The following is a 21,456-nucleotide window of genomic DNA, read 5'->3' on the forward strand; positions in this document are numbered from 1 at the left end:
GGTCCGAAGGCCGACACTCTCACCACTGAACCACACTGGCCAGGGCTGTATTATATTTATTGGCAACACATTTTTATCAGACCAGCTCGTGGAACCTGCAGGATTTCATACTGACAGGTGGTTTTCATCTAATCAGGTAGATCGTGGCTTAAGGTCTTACAGCCTCTGCCTGGGTTTGTCTCTCTAGTGTTGGAGGCGCAGTGGCAGTGACAGGGTCCGGCTGAACGGGACCTTGTCCGGGTGCTGTCTATGAGTTTGTGGGCTCTGGCCCCTTAGGGTGCTTCTCCTTAAAACCTCTGGAGAGCCTTCACCTTGAGAAGCTGTGGAGAAAACTGGCGGAAAAGAAGAGCCTGCACAGCCTGAGAAACAGCAGGCGCATGTCTGCAGCCATGACAAAGGGCCGTCGCCTGGGGTGTCTGCAGGGAACAGCCAGTGACCCCCAGGGCGGGAGGACACCCCCGGCCAGGCTGCTCAAGCAGCCTGCCCTCCACCTGCACTCCTGTCCCTAAAGTCCCCCCTTGGTATCATTCCCGGCCCATTTTTATGCAATTCCCTGTCTGCGCTGGTCCCATGAATAATCCTTTGAGTGGCACCTGAATCGAGGTGCCACCCGCAGAACGGGCAGCCTCTTCACAGTTGCTCTGAAGTCGCAGGTGCAGAGCCCCCCTCAGCCAGGGGCTCCCGGACATGCCCCCGTGGGCGCGGGCGCTCAGTGCCGGCCAGCTGCCCGCGGAGCCCTCGCCGTCCGGGGGTCCCTCCCACGGCTGCCCGCAGGTCCGCGGGACAGCGCCAGCCCTGTGCCTCCGCCGTCCCCAGCAGCTCGGCTTTGGCGCTGGAACCTCGGGGCTCTGACCCCCCTCTCCGCCCGTCACTCCTCCAGGCCCAGGGGCCACCTGTATTCGATTCTTGCTCTTCCCTCATTTCTGCTAAGATGTCAGTAAAACAACGTGGCTTAGCCGAGGAAATGTCCATGTTAAAAGAGAAATATTTTTAAAAACCATTTAACTCTTTCTTTCCCACCACCACTTATCCTCCCGCCATCACCACCCTGCCCTGCGTGGCCCTCAGGTCTCTATTTTTTCATTTTCTGCTCAGTCCCACCCCCTCCCCGAGCTGTCTGGCTGCTCTGTCTGTGAGTCTGTCTCTATGTTGCTTCGCAGCTCAGTTTGTTCATTAAGTTCCACACATGAGTGAAGTCAAATGGTACTTGTCTTCCCCTGGCTGGCTTATTTCACTCCCATAATGTCCGTGTTAAAAGAGAAATCTTAAAACTAAGAGCTGGGGTCCCGGGGGGCGCCTCTGCAGCCCCATCGCTACGGGTGACGACCATCGCTCCAGGGACGCCTGCCCGCCCCTCCACAGCGGGGTCTGGCTTTTACCTCGAGGCAGCCTGGACGTCACCTTTTCTAACATTAGCTTGAGAGTCCTGAAAGTGTAAGAATCCTCTCACATATACAATTGATGCTTTTCTTTAGGTTAGGCCCCTTACGCGAATAAACCAAGATTCTAAAATTTGCTTTAATTGTGAAAATTTTATTATAAAATGAAGTTTTTTTCTTATCGCAAAGTCAATGACTGCAGAACATAAAGAACAGCATAAAGCACCCAGGTTCCTCCCACTTCGGTGGAAACTTCCGGACACTCTGTGTGTATTACATACAAATATGTGCTTAAGAGAATGGGAGTCATAACTCACTGTGCACCCATTTTCTCCTACCTAATGGTGTTTATGACGCTTTTATGATTTTTTATTTCTTAAATATTTTCCTGACTTCATTTTATTATATACATGGGGAATAATTTATTTAACCAACCAGATGGGGCTGGATATTTAACACATCTTCACAGGATCATGAACATTTCTGCAATTATTTCTTTTTTAAAACAAGTATATTTTTATTGACTTCAGAGAGGAAGGGAGAGGGAGAGAGAAACATCAATGATGAGAGTCACTGAGCGGCTGCCTCCTGTGCGCCCCCTGATGGGGATCAAGCTCACAACCCCGGCCGGTGCCCTGACCCGGAATCGAACCCTGACCTCCTGGATCATAGGTTGTCACTCAGCCGCTGAGCCACGCCGGCCAGACTCTGCAATTATTTCAAATGAGAACAGAACGCTGGGAAGTAAGGGAAGTAAAAGCTTTGATTCCAAATTCAGCCTTTGGGCCTCTATGATGGTGGCACAGTTTTGAGCTCTATAATCTAAGATAAATAGAGAAAACTGAGGAGTTCCAGGAGGACAGTAAACAAAGGATTGAGAAATAGGAATTGAAATTATTTAACCTTAAGAATCGAAAGCTTACAGATGACTATATTTATACTTATTTATAGAAGAAGATTGTCCAATAACACCTTCTACCTTCATGACGTCACTCCCCCAGTCCATCAATATTACAGTTACCATTGTGTGTCTCCACTTCTAGTCTGAGAGCCCCAGCAGGCAGCACCCATCTCGTTGCTCCATTTACCCGGAGCAGGTGCCGTTGGAAGAGAAATGTCCTGCGCAGGAGTTGAACAGAGTTATGAATCTCAAAGGAAGAGAGAGCAGTGAGAATGAGCCCTGCCACTGTCACTATGCTAATTGTCATAAACGTGACTGTCCGGGCTCCTGTGGCCTGTGCCCTGGAGGAGAGCTGAGAGCTCTTCTCACTGCCTCACTGCAGTAAGTCAGGTCCTGTGTATGTGTCACCAAAATGTAAACACAATTGTGCGGAAACTGGGACCCACTCGCTGGCCCGAGCTGCAGGAGATGGTGGCTAGAGGCGTCCGTGTTCACACAGGCCTGTTTGCTCCCGCGGTGAGCGTGGCTGGAAGTGCTTCATTCCAGCGTGGTGACCCGATAGTCCCTAGGCCGCGGGGCAAGTTTTCCATAACGGTGGTTCCATGTAAGTTTTGTGGGCATTTTTTGGACTAACTATCTAGGAGATAAAGCTTTAAGATCTCTAAAGACAAATTGAGAATGGCAGCAGCTGGCACACAGCACCTCCATGTCCTCCGCTTACGCTTCCACACACTCTGAGGGTGGTTGAAAAATGTTACCAGCGTCTTGAGTAGTAAGGCAACTACACTTTTAGGTTGTTTGAACCGTGACTCCCCACATGTGATGACAAAAATAATCTAGGTGGTCTGGCCTTGTTAAACTAGGCCTGGTTCCAGTGAGGGCTGTTTGTTAACAGGAAACAGAAAATGTCCTTGATGCGAAATCTTCATGTTTATTTGGTAGCAGGTAACAAAATAAAGGCTCTTATTTAGTCAAGTCTCCAGTCAAAAAAGGCAAACATCAAGGCTTGTCTCCTTACATGTTATTTCTAAAATAAATAAATAAAGCAGAGAAGCAAGTTTCTCTTAATTTCCCCAGCAAAATCAAATAACCTGGAGTTGTGGGAACTAAACATTCTTTTAGGATAGCTCCGTTCGTTATTCTGCTGCTGGTTTGTGTAAAAGTGCTGCAGCTGCTGAACATAGTTCGCATTCAATAAATTTAGCTATTAGCTTTTTTAACAAAAACAATATCTCAATATAAAAACTCACTCAAAAAGCTAAAGGGTGCAGTTACAACAGGCAATAAATTTAATCTCAGAAAGGAAGGAAGGCCAATCAGAGGGAAAGGAAAATAGCAATTAAGATGATCAGAGGCAGTAGGGTAACAGGGGTCCCTGTCCTGCTGCATTTTTTAAAACCTAGTAAGGTGGTCAGTCCCACAGGTCCTGAAAAAGGTAGTGAACAGAGCTCATTACTTGTCCTTGTTCACAGCGCCACCTTCAGGACAGAAAGTTCACTTTAGAGCAAATGCATCCTTTTTGGCTGGAGCTGGCGGAGGGCCTAAGGGTCAGGCATCCCAAAGACAAGGCTTATTTTAGTTTAACTGATGATCATGAGAATGTCTGCTGTGATTCTTGCCGCCTGGCTGTGTTCCCTACAGAAGACCAATATGTGAGCTTTTAAATGTTGACGTGGGGCATTACAAAATTGATTAGAAACAAATGCGCATGGTTTCTGATTGAGTTTCCTTTGGACACCATACTTAGATCATAACATATAAATTACCCATTTTTTTATTATCTCCAAGAGATGTAACAGCCCCCTTGATAATTTGCTCCTTTAACCAGTCTCATGAGGAAATTTTCCATTCTGTCGAATAAAAAATGGAATTCAGCAATTACTTACTTTTAGTGCTTACAGTAAGTACCAGATGGATGAGTCGCTGGTTAAGGCACCAGAGCAGGTCGGATGAGGCGACCCGAGGGAGGAGAGGGGCAGCCCTGCCACAACCGCTGGCTTGGAGGGCTGCACCATCCCAGCGGGCATCATGTGTCCACCATCAGACATGTGAAAGGGTGGTTCCTGTGAAACCGGGCAGTTTCCCAGCCCCTGGCACCACGCGGAGGTCACTTTGGTTGGTGACGTGTGACCTGGAAGATGCAGTGGTGGGAGGAATGTTAGAGCTCCCTGAGTCCACTCTTACCATTTTATACATAATCAGACTTGGGGGAGAGGAGGACCTTGGCCAGAGTCACACTGCAGGTTGATGGCAGAGCAAGAGGGTCTGGCCTGGAGTAGAAAACCCTGCTGTTCTTTCCTCTGCTCCTAGTCCATCTGCTGCTCCAGGACTATTCTCAAGTCACAGCGACTGTGGGGACTGACATACCAAGCGTAAGTCTGGTGGTTAAGTCAGGATTCAATTCATTTATTTCCCAGACTTAAGCTCAGTGAGCACAGACTTGGAACACATCTAATGTGTATGTTCTAGTGACATAACAACCATTGACTGGAGTGGAGCCATAGGGATCCCTGTTGATTCAGTGTATTGTATTTTTTAAAAAATAAATATTTTTATTGATTTCAGAGAGAGGAAGGGAGGGAGAGAGAAACATCAATGATGAGAATCATTGATCGACTGCCTCCTGCACGCCCCCGACTGGGGATCCAGCCCACAACCCGGGCACGTGCCCTGACCGGGAATCGAACTGCATCTCCTGGATCCTAGGCCGACGCTCAACTGCTGAGCCACACCGGCCAGGCAGTGTATTTGTGTTTTAAAAACTGGGTTGGAAGTTAGAATTTATTCACTCATATAATATTTATTGACCACCTACTACGTATCAGACACCTACTGTGTGTGGGCTTTGGACTTCAGGACATGGTCGTCTGGACAAGTGCTTTACAGAGACACATTTATTATACAAATACTTTTAAAATTAGCCATTTAGGTACCATGACTTCATCCCAAAAGACAGGATTTGTATTTTCAGGGGTTTTGTAGTCTCTCTCTTGATCCCCACAGTGAACCTGTACAGTGGACAGTATTGATCACATTGTACAGATGAGGAACCTGAGCCTTAAAGGGGTGACGTGTCTCGAGTCACACAAGTGGCGGCCTAGGGAGATCCAGATCTCCCTCACCAAGCACCTCTTAATTCAGTTTTCTTAAAATTGAGTTGGTCACATCTAAGTGTAGCCGTAGCAAGGCCTTTCTCTGGGGACTCTGTGGTCCTAGTTCCAGGATTTGTGAAAGGCCTTCATCTCCTCTACAAATCAGCCCGCAAATGTCCATTGAATATCAGCTACGTACCAAGCCTCCTACACACAAGGCACTGAGCTGTTCTCTGCAGGGGACACAGGCGAAGGCCACCAGGCCCTTTACCCCCGGGAGCCTACAATGTACGGGGACATACATGACATCTGGAACGGAGCGGGCTAGAGGTACAAACAGCATGCGGTGGGAACATGGGGCGAGAAAAAATTCCACCCGGGGAGATTTGAGAAGGCTTTTTGGAAAAGGGAGCTGAAGTGTTAAGGGTAAGAATGCCAGGGGCAGACGGGCAACGAGAACCGAGCAGTGAGGCGGCCTCACAGAGGCCCGAATGCAGGGGAGCACTGGGCATCCCCGGGTCCTGGGGGACGGGGGCATGGACGGTGTTGCAGGCGGTGTCACATTGTGCAGGTTTGGGTAGGAGCTGGAGACTTTGGAACTTCATTCTGCGTGTGAAGAAGATCCTTGCCGAGATTTTGGGCAGGGGAGAAATACGATCATCTCACAGTGACCTGCGTGGCTTTTGGCAGCTTTGTCGCCGGGTCTCCACCCCTCCCCAGAGGGCAGGGCACCTGTGGTGTGCAAGTAGGCGAGTTAACCCAACCGACAGAGGCCAACCGATCAGCGAGGCTATTGTAGTCTGCCAAGAAGCGGGCAGGTGTGATCAACCCGTCAGGGGCGAGGGCGAGGGCCTTTGACCGCCCGAGGAAGGAAAGCAGTGGAGGGCACTTGGCCCTCCGCTCCACCCGGCAGGTGGCATATCGGGAACGGGGTGCACTCAGGGGGAATGGACGGTTTGGGGAGAAAGGGAGCGGGATTCTCAGTCCTGTTTGGGATTATGTCGGTTCAAGTGCTGGAAGGGGCTCTAGTGAGAAGTTTCAAGCCCAGGGTGCCCAGGAGCCCCCCTTTCTTTGAGAGGGCGCCGTGCTCATGTGCCTGGCTCTACTCGTGGTGCCCATGTCAGCCGGGTGCCGTCCCTGCCGTCCCTAGAATGGTGGGAGGACCGGATCTGTCAGCAGCCGGTGCAAGAGCCGCCGGCCCCGCGCAGGAAGAGGGGAGAGGCGCTTGGCGGGACCCAGGCCGGGAGGCCTCGCGGTTCCTGCTGCGCAGCCCGTAGGCCCCCGTCACTAACTGGGGTGCGGGTGGGGACCCCGTGTAAGGACCGACCCTCTTAGGAATCAGGCAGAGACGATAATATGAACGTAGGGAAATTGCTGAGAGCGGAAAGATTGGGCCGCACCCTGGGGAGATGGGCGACTCCGCTGACTGCAGGGCCCATGGAGCCTTTGCGAGAAGTCTGGGGAGTCCTGCCGACGTCTGACTTCTAGGGGGCTCATTCCTTCCTGCCCGGGCGCTAGTTTGAGCTCCGGATTCCGGGGGGCAGACGCGCTCGGAGCTGACCAGTCCTGGCAGGACTCCTCCCCTTCCCTGGCCCTTGAGGACCGGGCGGGGGTCCTGAGCTCTCCATCCCGCCTCCCGCGTCCCCCCCGCGCTCCCCCCCCCCAACACAGGGCGGAGGCACGTGGCCCGAGGACGGTTGAAACGCCAACGGTCCGCCGCGCCCGGTAGGCGGCAGGCGCGCGCGGGGCCGGGGGCGCGGGACCAGTGCCCGCGGAGCAGCCGCCGCGCCCCGGGCGCGCGAACGACCGTTGGTGGCGCTTGGGGGTGGGGAGCGCTCCGCTGGGCGTTTCTGGAAAAGCCGCGGAACACAGTGCAGCAGAAAAGGGAAGTTGCGAAGCGACAAGTACTGTAAGGTCCCGTTTCTGCAGGACGGTCGCAGGCCAGGCCCCCCGCGTGCGCACGGCGGGTAAACGCCCCGAGAGGGGCCCGCCAAGGCCGGGGAGCCGCGCGCCGGAGAGCGAGGGAGCCCCTTGGACATCGTGAATCTCTGAGATATTTAACATTTAATTATTTAGACCATAATCCTGTAATTGAAAGAAAACCTGCATTGGGGAGACTTGGGGGTCCTCTACCGTCCATCAGTAGTGGGACCTGCTCAGGCTCGCAGAGCAGCCGCGGGGGAGCCCAGTGAAACGCTTCCACGCCCGCCCCTCGCCGGCTCCACACCGTTGGCCCTCGCCTCTCCCCTCTTCTCAAAATCGCTAGGGGTCATCTTCACAACCATCTCATTATTACAACCCTACCCGCAAAACCCACTCTTCAAAGGGTAGTGAATTACTCACAGGTGGCGAATTACTGACCTGAACATGTGAAGTTGACAGTTAAAAATTAAAATATTTACTGTATGTTTCTATTTTCTCCTAAATAGTTGTACTATAGGGTTTATGTGACCACGTGATATTAAATATGCTTTCAAGTTTACATTTTGAAACAATTTGACTTAGAAAAAAGTTACAAAGATGTTACAAAGAATTCCATTATATACCCAGCTTCTGTAAATGTTAACATTTAACATGACCATAGCCCAATGATCATAACTAGGAAATTAGCATGGCTATTAGTCTATTAACTAACCTACAGATACTGCTCAAATGTCTACAATTACCCAGCAAATGTCCTTTTTTTCTGGTCCAGGATTCAGTCAGGGTCTCCCCATGCATCAAATTGTCATGTGTACTTAGTTTCTCCTGATAGGTGACAACTTCTCAGTCTTTTTTCATAACTGACGCTTTTGAAGGGTACTATTGGCCAATTATTTTTGAATGCCCTTTAATTTGGGTTTGGTTAGTATTTTCTCAATATTAAATTCATGTTATGTATTTTTTGGCAAAAATACCACAAAAATGATGTCTGCCTTTCTCAGTGCATCATATCTGGGGACACACGCTGTCACTGTGTCCCTTATGGTGACGTTATTTGATTACTTGGTTAAGGTGGGGTCTGCCATGTTTGTCCAGTGAAAAGCTGTGATTTTTCTTTTTGTATTTAAGCAAAGGAGGCAAGTTTCCTTGTCACGTGCACACTGATTTTAGCATTCATAATTCCTTACTGCAACCATGCTGGGGTGTTTGCCAAATGGTGTCCTTTCTGATTTCATCCTTCTGATGTTAAATTTCAATCCAAATATTTAAATGCACAATGACAATTTAAATGAAGATATTTGACTAACTTTTTTTCTACATTAGGGAAAAAACGCATTTAAAGGTTGTGTGATATGCTGTGGAGTGGCTAAAATGGAGTCTATGAATGTATTACAGATAACTGAATTCTAAATGAATAATTCACTATTGGTACTTGTAAAAACCTGGGGTCTGAAATCCCACTCACATGGGTTTACGAGCTCATTAATTGAACTGGTTTTTATTGCTCCCTTATTTGCACCTGTTGTTATAAATGGGTAAATGCAAAGTGGTATTTAAAAATAGAACCAAGAACAAAGTCTTTACTATTGTTTCCAGCGTATTGCTATTTTTAAAAAATATATGTCTTTATTGATTTCAGAGAGAGGGAGAGGAAGAGAGAGACAGAAACATCAATGATGGGAGAGTCATTGATCAGCTGCCTCCTGCACACCCCCACTGGGGACCAAACCTGCAACCTGGGCATGTGCCCTGACTGGGAATCGAACCTCCATCTCCTGGATCCTAGGTCCACGCTCAGCCCCTGAGCCACCCTGCTGGGACTGTATTGCTATTTTAAATTGGCATTTGCAAAACTGATCTTTTAAATGAACAATGCATCTGACTCTCACCCAGTGACAGTTCCCTGGCTTTAGCTGAATGTTTTGCTGAAGGGATTTCCTGGAAGTTGGAATGAGTGCTCCTTTGAACGCACCGCAAGGAGAGTAGAATTCTCGTGGGTGAGGCTGAGAGGTCTTTGAACCCTCGGGCTATTTGACTATTGGGCACTTGGGTAAATCTCATTTGAAGATGCAATTACCCCAGCAGCATTTTCCCTAAGTTGAGTCACTGTAGACAGGAAACTGGTCTGAGATCGGGTCTTAGCCTTGGGGCCAGTTTTCTTGCTTGTAGGATGAAGGATTGCAGAATGAGTTTAGATTTTTTTTTTTTAATTACTCTTTTGAGTATCTGATATCTCTGGACACTTTCCCAGAAAAAATGCACAAACCCACATGTTGCATTGGAGCCAAAGGAACCCAAAGTCAAGTGGGGGGTGGGCTGGAGGGAAGAGGGCTGGGGAGGGAGAAGCGGCCGCCAGGCGCCCCGAGGGTCCCAGACAGTTTCCCCTCCTGCCGAGTGGCCGCCCCGGTGAGCGGCCGAGGCCGTCAGCCCGTCTGGCCCCTCGTCCCCAGCGCCAGCCTCTCGGTGTCCCCGGCCCGTCGGCTCAGCGACCTCCCCGGCTCCGCGTCCCCGTCGGGTCGCCGGGTCCTGGCTCGGTCCCGCCCTATCGGGGAGCAGAGCCCGGGGCCTCGGGCCGGGCCGGGCCGTGCGGGCGGCTGAGCACCTGTCGGCGCCCCGGGCCCTCCTCTGCGCGGGTGCCCCGAGGTCAGCGGGCGGAGGGGGGGCCGGCGGCGCGTCGGGGGCGCCCCTGACCGTCGGGGCGCAGGGAGGCCGGGCCGGTGCCGCTCGCGAGCCGTCGGGCGGGACGCGGCGGGGGGCGCGGGGCCCGCGTTCACGGGCGTGTCTCCTCCGGGGCAGCGCCCAGGACCCGCCCCTCCGCCCGCCCGGCCGCGCTCCCGCCACCGCTCCCGGCAGAGCGCGGGGCTTGGCGCCCGGGTGCGCGCCGCCGGGTCGGAGCCGCGGGGCGGGCGGGGCGGCCCCTGGCGACGTCACCGCGGGCGGCCAATGGGGGCGGGCGAGGGGATTCCCGCCCCGGCGGCCGCCCCGCCGGCTTCTTAAACGGCGACCGGGGACCGCGCTCCGGGAGCCGGCGGGGCGGCGCGGGGCGGAGGCCGCGGCTCGGGAGCGGCTGCGGGACCGGCAGCCGGAGCCCCCGGAGCGGGCGTGGCGCCCCCTGGCGGGCGGAGGCGCAGCCCGCGGACGAGGCCGACCCGGCGCCGGGGAACCGGCGGAGAACTGCAGAAACGGGGTGCGGTGCCCGGCACGGAGCCCTCGCCGCTGTGCCCGCAGGGACCCGCACCCCTGGGATGGGGCGGGCACGACGCCGACCGTGTCAGGCCCCGCGCGGCCAGGGCTCGTCTCGGGCCAGCTCGGGTGTCACGGGCCCCGAGCGTCTCACCGCGGGACACAGGCGGCCGCCCGGTGGGCGGGCGGAAGCGACGGGAGGGCCGCGCAGAGCTCGGCGTGGCCTGAAGCCCACTCGCGCGTTTCCCCGTTTCCCGCCCGGCTGTCCACTGGGAAACCTACGGCCTGGGCGCTGTGCGCGCGCGTCCTCCGCGAGCTGCGGACGGGCTGGAGGGGAGGCGGCTCTGCCCCCGACGGCGGGAGCACCGGCCTCGTCGGGGGGTCCTCGGACGCGGCGGTGCGGGCGGAGCTCCCGGGGCCTCGGGCCCGGCCGAGGAGCGGCCGGCGGGGCGGGCGGGCTGCGGGGCCGCCCTGGCTCCTGGACGCCTCGCCGACGGTCCGCGACGGGCTGGCAGTGCACCGTTAGCTGGTGGGCGTGGCGGTGCCAGCTAGCGGGCCGCTGCCGCCCCGTCGCACGGACACTGAGCGCCGCGGGACAGAAGCGGTAAGGAGGGGGCGGGGGCGGGGAGGGTGTGGGTGCAGGGGGTGGGTGCGGGGGTGTGGGTGCGGGCGCGGGTGCGGGTGTGGGTGCTGGTGTGGGTGTGGGTGCGGGGGTGCGGGTGCGGGCGCGGGCGCGGGTGCGGGTGTGGGTGCTGGTGTGGGTGTGGGTGTGGGTGCGGGGGTGCGGGTGCGGGCGCGGGCGCGGGTGCGCTTCGCGCTCTGAGCCAGCGCGGAGGCGCCGCGGTGCCTGTTGCTGCTGCTGGGTCAGTGATGACAGGGGACAGCTTCATAGTGGCGGAGAAGCTGCTCAAACTACTGAGACATTCCCAGGTGATATTTTGGAGGCTCCAATACTTGTAGGCAGCATTAAAGTGTTTATGACATTACATATTTAAATAGAAGACTTAGAATATAATGGCAATTTGGAACAAAAGCCTAAAATGCTTCCCCAGATTCCCAGCTCTCTTGGGGACCTTTCTGCATGGCCAGCGGGTCCCAACGCCACGCGCGTGCCCGCTGGGGGAACTGGGGGAACTCTAGGCAAGCCAGTCGGCTAAAACGCCTTCACGTGCAATATAAGGAAAATGGGATTTGGGGCCGGGGTGGGGGCGGGGTAGCCTCAGTTTTTTTCTCCATTTTCTATAAAAGCGCAGACTCACACTTGGAAGTGAGCAGGGCCTGTAGCTGGCGGAGCGGGAGGCACTGAGCGCACAGTAGGCTTCAAGTGTCCTCTCAGTCCCCGGAGGCCGCTGTGGGCCACGGGCAGGGTCAGGCTGCGCTGTCCCGGACGCCCGGCGCCCGCGGGTGGACCCTGGCTGACAGCTCGGGCCCTGACGGGTGGCTTGGGCCAAGGAGATGCAGGAAATCCCTCTCATTCTCTACTGTTCTGGATTATAAGTTATCGGTAAAATAATTTTTATTGTTACTTAAATTTAAGCATTTCTAGAGCCCTGGGCTAAGCAGATGCCTATAATTTCATTCGTGGGCACTTTGCTGTCCTAAAGCCCCACCCTCTTTGTCGGTGCCCATCACCACTCCATTCGCAGGATCTTTGTTTGAACATCCCTTCCTCGTAAATGTTTTCATCTTGTTTTTTTAAAGGTTCAGTTTCAACGTGTTATTTTTCATGAAAAGTCGCTGACCTGTTGGTAAAAATAAAGCCTACTGAACTGAGAAGGTTTGGCCTTTGCGTTTTAATTTTTGTAAAGAGCAAGACAGAAAATGCATTTGTGCTGAACAGAGAGAGGGAGCATTTAAAGCCGATCTTGGTTCAGGTCCTCGTGGAGACGATGGGGCAGGAGGGAAAGAACGGAGTCAAATGCGGGTGAATTAGGGAGACGACGGGCGAGGAGGGAAATGAGTCTAAATTCGAAAGGAGGCTGTGTCCATGGAGCGAGGAGAGGGAGGCACACTTGGGGCGCCAGAGGAAGGAAGGGGGCGTGGGGCTGGATGGAGGCGGGGGCCCTGCTGGTGGGAGCGGTTTCTCCCCTGCGGTTCCCCTCCTGCAGCCACAGTGCTCCCGTCACCACCGGAGGGCTCCCCGGTCCCTGCTGCCCTTTACTTTCCCCTGCCAGGCCCGCGGCCTCCCTGCGTCGCCCGAGAGAAGGGAGGAGAGGCCTGGGGCAGTGTGATGCCGAGTTTCTGGGCAGAACAGTTACTCCGTGGAAAAGAGGAAACCCGCTGAGGGGTAAACGTGGACAGGGTGTCCCCATGTCAGCTCCACCCAAGCGTGCATTTTCTTTCGGAGAACACTCACCACTTTTTAGCTTGTGCAAGGCAACCTTTCAAACACAGCTAATACGCTTAAAGCAGATACAGAGAAGAGAGCTGTGTTTCTCGGAGGCTTTGTCTCCGTTGCTTGTCTTGTGGTTTCCTACGTGAGGTCACCAGACGTCAGCGCGGCTACACAGGACACTGCCAGCAGCTCTTCATATTCAGCACCTGCACGTATTTCCATAAAATAGCATGTTCGTGATAAGAACAGAGAGAACACGTTCTGGATTTCTCTCTTTGGAGAGCCTTATGAAACCCTATCAAGTCCGATTTTTAAGAATTTTGGTGTGCGGGAGCCTGCTCGGGCCGGCTTGTGAGAACCGATTGTTAGATTTTCAGGAATCTCTCAAGCCAGCCAGTAAACCACGGGCAGGCGACGTGGGGGCAGGTGCCCCGTGGAGACTGGCAGGTGCTGCAGATTGGGACTCTGCCTCCAGGGAGACGGTGGTTAAGCATTTACCAGCCACCACTGTGTGTGCCACACAAGCGGCAGTTAAGTGCACACACGCATGTACACGTACTGCAGATACACTATCATAAGCATTTCAGAGGCGGAATAGGATTTTCAGGTCGTATTTCAGGCAAATTCATGTTTATACCCACCTCCAACACCGACGTTGCATCCGTGTGAGATGACCAGGAGTTAGTGTGAAGTCCTCCCCTACTTCCCCGATAAACCCAACAGACTTCAAGCCTGTGAGCGACTGACCGCAGTTAATGCCTTGGGTTTTGTCCCTTTGCCGCGAGGTCACAGCTGCATGCCTGCTGCGTGACACCTGCTGGCAGCTGCGCCCCAGCTCGGGCAGCGGGCGCCGTCTTCCCGTTTAATTCTTTCATGAAGTGAATATTTCATGGGGCAACAATTAGCCTTTGCCAGCTTGGCAGGTTGCTTTGTTGGCCAATAATTATAAGACTGACAAACGGTAAAGGTCATGACCTTGGGAGAAAAAGTTTGTGTGGCCCTGAGAAGGTCCAGTGGATGCTCATGCGCAGGACTTGTGCTCTTTCCATGAAGGTTGTTAGCTCCTTGGAGGCGAGTCTTGTTATTTTAATCACCAGAATGATGTAGCATCGAATTCTTAACAAACGGCCAATCTAGTCTGAACAGATGAGCGACTAGCAACCAAAATTGACCTGTAAGGACTCAAGTGATCATATACTCAGAGTTTTTTCTTACACTTGGGATTTTCACTCAGAAGTAAAGACCCGCTCAAACCGTTAATACTGTATTTATGGAATTTGAGAGTCTTCTGGAAAATAATAGCAAAATATTGAAAATGATAAAGGCTTTTTCAAATGTTACGATAATGTTATTTATAAATTACTGGCCAGATGGAGTAAAACATACTATGAACTTGTACTTAAAAAACAAACGAACTATTCCCTGTACACAAAGAAAACAGAAGTATGTAAGGACTTGAATCTATATGTATATACATTTTACAATGTTTATTTTGTGTTTTATTACATAAAATAGTCATTTACAGCTAGTTACTCCAGAAATTTCCATCACACACAAGGATGAACTCAGTGGTCTAGTGCGTTGGCATTTCCATCAAGTGTGATCCTAGAAAATGTCAAGTGGACAGTGGGGTATTCAAGTACAGTGTGACTGTATCCTAAATTATTTAGTGTGGCCAAATGAAGTTTTTAGTGTATTTCACGCTGATTCTTCAGGCAACATCTCTGTTGTGGGGGCATTCGTTACCACTCCCTAGCAAGATAACATTGAAAAAAACCATCCTTCAGAGCCAAATTTGTCAGAGTATTTAAAATGAGGCCAACCAGCGGGGAGACATTTCTGCATTCTGACTATTGCCTTTGAATGGCTCGGTGGGATTGTCATAGATCCTCTCTTTTCTTAATGATCATTTGTCTAATCAGATCTGCGATCTCAGGCCGGATGACTTCAATGGGCTCCTCTGGCCTCCAGGTCTTCACAACTTGACCCTCGGGGTTGACCAGATATTTCCAAAAATTCCATCTTGGTTCTTTCTTTGAAGAATCTAAAATATCAGAATATATTTTTATGAGCATGATTTTATTTTTGTCAAGATTTTTAATTCTATGAGGATCTGCATAAGCAACAACTTTAGAAACAGGTTCTAGGATTGTCACACTATGAAAAGCAAAACACCCAAACAAAGCAAAACTCAAGATTTGAGGAACCAGGTTTCTGGATACCTGGTGACTCCACTAATGACTTCTGAACTAGAATCATGAAATAAAGTAGTTTATTTCAGACTTGTTGATCTAAACAACAAAAAATTTACCTTGTCACTAACTCACAACGTTCAGTTTCTTAACATTTTTAAAGATGCAATGACATTCTGAAAGTCCTTTGTAAAGAGAATGTGGGGATTACTTCTCATATTAAATATATCTATTTTTTAATATTGTTACGTTACATTGCAGAAAATGGTAAAAAAATTTAAATAATCATTATTTTGAGACACTCTTTTGATGCATCTTAATTTACATAAGAAATGTACCTTTTTTTCCATTTATATCACCCTGGATTTATGTGCGTTATTATTGACTAGCATGAGAAAAAAATATAACTAAAATTTATCAAGTGCCTACTATGTGCCCAGTAATGCTCTCAGTGCTCTAAATGGATCCAGTGCTCTCTACAGCAACCCTGGGAGGTGGGCCCCATTTTTCAGATGAGAAAGGCGGAGGCCCAGACACCAGGTCCCACGGCCGGTGAGTGGGGAGCCCGAGTGACATCTGCACCTTCTTCCGCAGAGCTCACGCTCTGTTACCTCCACAGGGGACCCGGCGAAGCAGGTGGGTGCTAGGAGGAGGGTGATGAGTCATTTTCTGTACCCGTGGGACTCTGGTGTAGGTGGGACACCGATGGGGGAGGCAGCTGGGTGTGAGGCTTCGGAGCTGAGGAGAGGGGATGGAGTAGGGGGGCCAGTGGATTTCAGGGAGAACCCTGAGGATCGCTGAGTAGGGGCGGATGGGAAAGGGACCCTGCAAAGGAGAAGGAGGGCCGAGTGGGGGTCACAGGCCCAGGAGCCACCGGGTCCAGGAGGGTGTGCGGCCAGGAGCCGGGCCCAGGGATCTAAGAAGGAACTGGAGAGACGGAAGCAGAGAAAGGCCTTAACCACCCTTCCAAACCCGGGAGAGGGAGGTGGAAGGAAGGCGCTGCCCGGGGTTTTCAAAGGTGGGAAACACTTTGCCTTATGCTGGGAAAGAGCTGGTGGGAGCAGCGGTGAAAAATAATACAATGTGGCCTGATAGTTACTCCTGTTTGCACACTGCCAAGCACTTAAATTGGTTATGTCATTGTTAGAAGTACTGTCCAGCTCTGGCCGATTTGGCTTAGTGGTTAGCGCGTCGGCCCTCGGACAGAAGGGTCCAGGGTTCGATTCTGGCCAAGGGCACGTACCTGGGCTCAGGCTCCACCCCTGGCCCGGGTCAGGGGCACATGTGGGAGGCAACCCATCGGTGTGTCTCTCTCACATCCATGTCTCTCTCCCTCCTACTCTCAGAAAAGCAACAGAAAAAATATCCTCGGGTGAGGGTTAAAAAACTCAGTAGGAGCACATTGTTACGTTAAAGCCTCTTCAGATCATCTTGAAAAATCGTCCTTTATTATAACGGAAGCCGTGTTTCTGTCTAAGACAGCGCCGTCAGGCACGGCTCTCTAGCTGATGTAACGTAACGTCTTTGTGTGGATTAGAAAACGGTGCCCTCCCCGGTGGGTGTGGTCCTGCCACCTGGCTGGGCTCCAGTCCCCACGTGCCCCTCACCCGGGTGCCCTGAACACCTGCACTCCTGTACCAGGGTCGGTCACTGCCCAGTTTGGCCAGTTTTAAAATATCTAATTTTAATTTGACCATCATGTCATCGTCTTTGTCTCTGGAGCTTCATCTGGCTTCGGGGAGACCTGGCATCACCGTGGCCTTTGATTGCACAGGTAAGTGGAGTGTCAGAGCCTTTCTTAGTGACAGAGGGGAAGAAACCGGGAGTGACTGGCAGCTGAAACTGAGGAAGGCTGGGCACGTGCTCCGGCTTCTGCCTCCTCGGCCTACCCTAGGGCACCGTTAGCTGCTGTGCTGGACTGGCAGCTTGGTTGCCTGACTGAAGCCTTAGTTTATCAGAATCCGAGTGATCTACGGGGAAAACAGGGCTGAGGACATCAGCTGCCTAATGAGACGAGAGGACGTTACTGGTCTGGGGCAGGCAGTGTACGTACTTTACTCTCACCATTGACCCAACCTTCCAATCTCAGAAGGCAGACAGCATCGATCGTCTCATTTTACAAGGGAGGAGATGGGCACAGAGAAGTTAAGCTATGTGCCTGAAGCCACACAGCAAAGCAACAGAGCAGGGGCTTGAAGCCAGTAGACTGGGCCAGGCCCATGCCTTTAGTCACTGAACCTCACTGCCTTTATGCTAACTGACCCTGGGGAATCTGCACAGAGATCTCTGCAGCCAGCGTACGCCTAACACTACCTCCACCAAAAAAAATCGTTATATTGTTTTGAATTTTAGCAAAAACCCAGTAAACTGAGTATTATTCCTCCTTGAGGACTGTAAAATCCACCAGAGATCAGACACGAGGAGAACTGAGGCACTCGATGGGCACGGCTCTGACCGCACCTCAAGTACCTTGTTCAGTAAAGTGATCATAAGGAGTAAATGCAGTGGAAGGGATTCATTTAGTCATCCAAGCAGCACAGGCACTGGCTGCAGGGAAGCATAACTCCCAGAAAGTCTGAAAGGGGTGAAACTGTGGCTCTCCGATGGTCTCATGAAACTTTCCCACTAAAACATTTTGAATGAACCAGGAAAGCGTCGTTTCAGAAACGAAAAGCGATGAGCAACGTTACATGGGTGAGGCAAGATATTTACCAACAAGAAATCTGAACGCAGGCTCTGCTTCAGGGCCCAGGACCTTGATCTTGTGGAAGATGGGGAACGTGGCTCCGTAGCTGTTTCTCGCGAAGGAGACCACCTCCCTGCTGGGGCGGGGCTCCGACTCCCCGAACTGGTTGCAGGGAAAGGCCAGGACGCTGAAGTGGAAGGGCCCGAACTCCCGGTGCAGCTCCTGCAGCGCTAAGTAGTTGCTGTCCGTGAGCTGGCAGTCGCTGGCCACGTTGGCAACTAGGGTGACCTCCGGAAAAAGAAAAAAATCCAGCCGGAAAGTGATGCAAGGAGAAGATCAAAAGAGAATCCTGCAAGTAGTTAAAACCCTAAGCCGACTGGGGGGGAGTACAGCCTCTGATAGACGGTTATTTCATGTTTTAGACACACCCGACTTTACTGAAAATCACAGCCTGGATGCCCGAGCTTAGGCTCCGGGAGGTCACTCCCATTCAAAAGCATCGGGTGTTCACAAGAGTTTATTTTTTTTTAAAAAAAGAACATGATCCTCGAAAGAGTGCTTTCTAATGTTGTTAATGTCTCCATAGTCACATTACTAATGACAAGAATTTCCTAAACAACTTAGAGTATTAATTCAGCACATAAATGAAACATTTTAAAAGTTAAGATAACCAGAGTTTATCAGTTAGAAGTATGTAAACTATGAGAACCCTGATGGCCAAAATGACACACTAACAACATTCCTTTAGTGTAAATTGTAACACGGCCACAATGAGAGCGTGGCAACAACAGGAAGGCCAGGGCAGAAAATCAGAAGATGCAACTTACTTTGCCTCTAAACTTTTCCAGAGAAACGGGCCTGCCTTTGGCATCTTTCACTTCAAAGGTGTAGAAGCTGCTGACTTTGGGCTTCAGGAACTTCAGCTGCAGGAGGAACAGGGTCCCCGTGCACAGCGCCATCGACAGCAGGACCGCGAACAGCCTCGCCCGGGGCCCCGAGCATCTCAGAGGCTGAGCCGCCAGGGGCTCCATCTTGGAGGATCCGGAGGGAAGGCTCCTCGCTGGCGCCGAGGAGGAGCTGAAACCCGAAACCCGCAACCCGCCGCTTAAAGGAAAACCGGGAGGGACAGACCGGCCCCTGCCCGCCAGCCGGGCGCCCAAAGGCCCCCGCAGATGGGAGGGGAGGGGAACTGCCCAAGGAGAGCGCCGAAGAATTGCGAGGTAGTTATGACGTTATTTGCAATTTCTGCAAGAAAAAGCAGGACATTTTTGGTAGCTCTTTCACACCCTCCCAACAAAGAAATTATTTCACCAGCAGATGGTGCCCTTGTCACTTGAGAGCAGTGAAGTGCTCCCAGCAACGGGCTAGGTCAGAGGGCCGGGCGCACACCGCCCGGGGAACAGCAGCTCAGCGTGGAGATCTGTTAATATGATGTAGGACCCGGAGATGCTGTGTATAGGTTTTAAACATGCTCTATGAGTTCAAGGAATTTATAGTGGAAAGGGTGGTAAAATATCGGAAAGGCTACCTAGTCTGACCCTGTCTCACTAAGGCAATGCCAGGTGAATATAGTGGAAATAAATAAACAATGATGGCTTTTTAAAAAACCCTCCTCTATGATAAAGGAAATTATGGTCCAGTGTTTTTCAAATTTCTGAGCATGAGCCACAGTAAGAAATGAACTTTACAGTCTAACTCAGACACATATCACTGGGAAGTTTCATTAAGCAATATTTCCTACTCGAACATCAATGCACCTGGGTCAATTGCATTTTAAAACACCTGGTTCTGACCCATGAAAATGATTTCACGTTTCGCCAACGGGCTGCAACCTGTAGGTGAAAATATACTGAACTCAGCAATAAAGCAGGAATTTAACGATTAAATAAGATAATTCACCCAAAGGGCAACCTACCCCCCTCCAGCTCACCTCTACTTGGGGGTGAGCCAAGCTGCTTTATCTTTATTTTTCCTCTGGCAGCCTCCTGTGGGAGGTCTAAGTTTACAGTTGAAACTTTAGGGGTAGCTGTGGAGAGGGAATTGCATTCCTGAAACGCATGGTTCCTCAGCCTCCTTGGAACCGGCCCTGTGAGGCCCATGGCACGTTTTGAGTTAAGGTGCTTTGCTCCACCTGGGCCCCACTGTTGCGTTTCCAGGAGGTGCTGGGAAAGCCCTGGGATGGTGGGAGCACCCTTCCCATCACCATCAGGTCCCCGGGGTGGCTCTGCTTCTGGGCCCTGCTTCTGTGGGGCGTGTGTTTGGGGCAGCTGAGCAAAGCCTGCAGCTTAGCCGCGTGAAACCCGTCAGAGACGAATACGCCGCTTGACTCTTGGGGCCTGGTAAGAATGGATACAGCAGGAAGGTGTCCTCTTGCGAACACAGTTTCTAGCAAAGAACAAAACTGTATACTTTTTTATTTTTAAAATTTTATTATTTTTAAAAAATATGTTTTTATTGATTTCAGGGAGAGGAAGGGAGAGGGAGAGAGAGAGAAACATCAGTGATGAGAGTCATTGATCAGCGGCCTCCTGCTGGAGATCGAGCTCGCAACCTGGGCATGTGCGCTGACTGGGAATGTGACCTCCTGGGTCATAGGTTGACACTCAACCGCTGAGCCACGCCAGCCAGGCATCACTTCTTAACTGTGATAATTCCACTTTGTGTTCTCTGGCTGAGTTACGGAACAAGTCAGCGTCCCTGTGTTTATGTCACACCGAACACTGCTGTGCAGCTTCGATCCTCTGGCCTTGCTGCTCCTGGCAGGGTCCTCGGGTCCAGGGCACTGCTGTCACCTGGGCGCTGGTGAGAATGTGGCATCTGAGGCCCCACCTGACTCCTGAGTTCTTCCAGGACCCCCCCCCCATGACAAGTGCACCTGTGAGTTCGAGAAGCTTTAGCCCACATCCATTTGGTTTCCCAAGCAACAGGCCTCTTGGTTTCCCCTTCCTTCCATGGTAGAGGAGTTTCCTCTCTCTGTCCACACGAGATAATTTAACTAGCTCCTCGGGCTGTTCAAGCGCTTGGCTAGAAACCTGAGTCCTAAAGTTAATTCACAGAGCACCTGCTGCAAATGGAACCACGTGAACCATCCCAGCATGACTGGGCTTTGAGGAGGGGACGGGTTACCTCGGGGAGAGAGCTCACTGCTCATACCCGGGCAGGGCCCCAGAGGGGGCTGTTATTTTGATAAAATCATTACGGTGGTTTCCAGTCCATTGTTTTATAAGCATCTGTCAGAGCGTGGCCTCTGCGAAGGCCACAGTCATGCTGCGTAAACCTGTAAGAGGCCGCTGTGGCTGCCGGCTCACCAGGTACGGCCCGAAACAGGACAGCTGTGCGGGCCTGGTGCTTCCCGATGGCTTCGCCGGAAAATCCCCTGTATATGAAAATTGCTTTGAAAGCTCAGGTAAATCTCTTATCAGGGATGAAATCAGAGCCAGTTTGTTAATTTTATGATTCTTAAGGCTTAGAAACACAGTATATAAAAATATATATATATTTATGGTACGTAAGTATCCATACAGGCCCAACATGACCTGACATTCCAGACAACAGTTCGGGGGACTGTGACCCCTGGGCCTTGGTGAACACAAATGATTTCAGCCCTCAGGCGTGTCTTCGTTGCTCATTTGACGGAGCTTTCTCTGTGTACGTGGTATTGTCATCTTCGCTTCCATGTTCTGTCTGTACGAGAACCATCCTCCGGTTGGAAGTGTGTCAACATCGCGGATTTCTCTGCACGAGGGACGGGCTGGAGAGACCACC

The 21,456-nt window shown here is 51.7% G+C and overlaps 1 protein-coding gene across 2 annotated transcripts; it reads right to left on the reverse strand.

Moving 5' to 3' along the window:
* Window positions 1-14,285: 14,285 nt before the first annotated feature.
* Window positions 14,286-18,756, reverse strand: GPX8 (glutathione peroxidase 8 (putative)). Of its 2 annotated transcripts, XM_016199825.2 has the most exons (3): window positions 18,519-18,753; window positions 17,718-17,979; window positions 14,286-14,857 (listed from the first exon to the last, which is right to left on the reverse strand). In XM_016199825.2, exons 1-3 carry the CDS (start codon window positions 18,720-18,722, stop codon window positions 14,694-14,696), a joined length of 630 nt encoding a protein of 209 aa, XP_016055311.1. In that variant the 5' UTR covers window positions 18,723-18,753; the 3' UTR covers window positions 14,286-14,693. The 2 variants fall into 2 exon arrangements, with proteins under 2 accessions (XP_016055311.1, XP_016055312.1); XM_016199826.2 differs by lacking the exon at window positions 17,718-17,979 and having other exon boundaries at window positions 14,699-14,857; window positions 18,519-18,756.
* Between the last annotated feature and the right edge of the window lie 2,700 nt (window positions 18,757-21,456).

This window comes from Miniopterus natalensis, chromosome 3 (assembly GCF_054644295.1).
Source record: "Miniopterus natalensis isolate mMinNat1 chromosome 3, mMinNat1.hap1, whole genome shotgun sequence".
Classification (NCBI taxonomy): Eukaryota; Metazoa; Chordata; class Mammalia; order Chiroptera; family Miniopteridae; genus Miniopterus; species Miniopterus natalensis.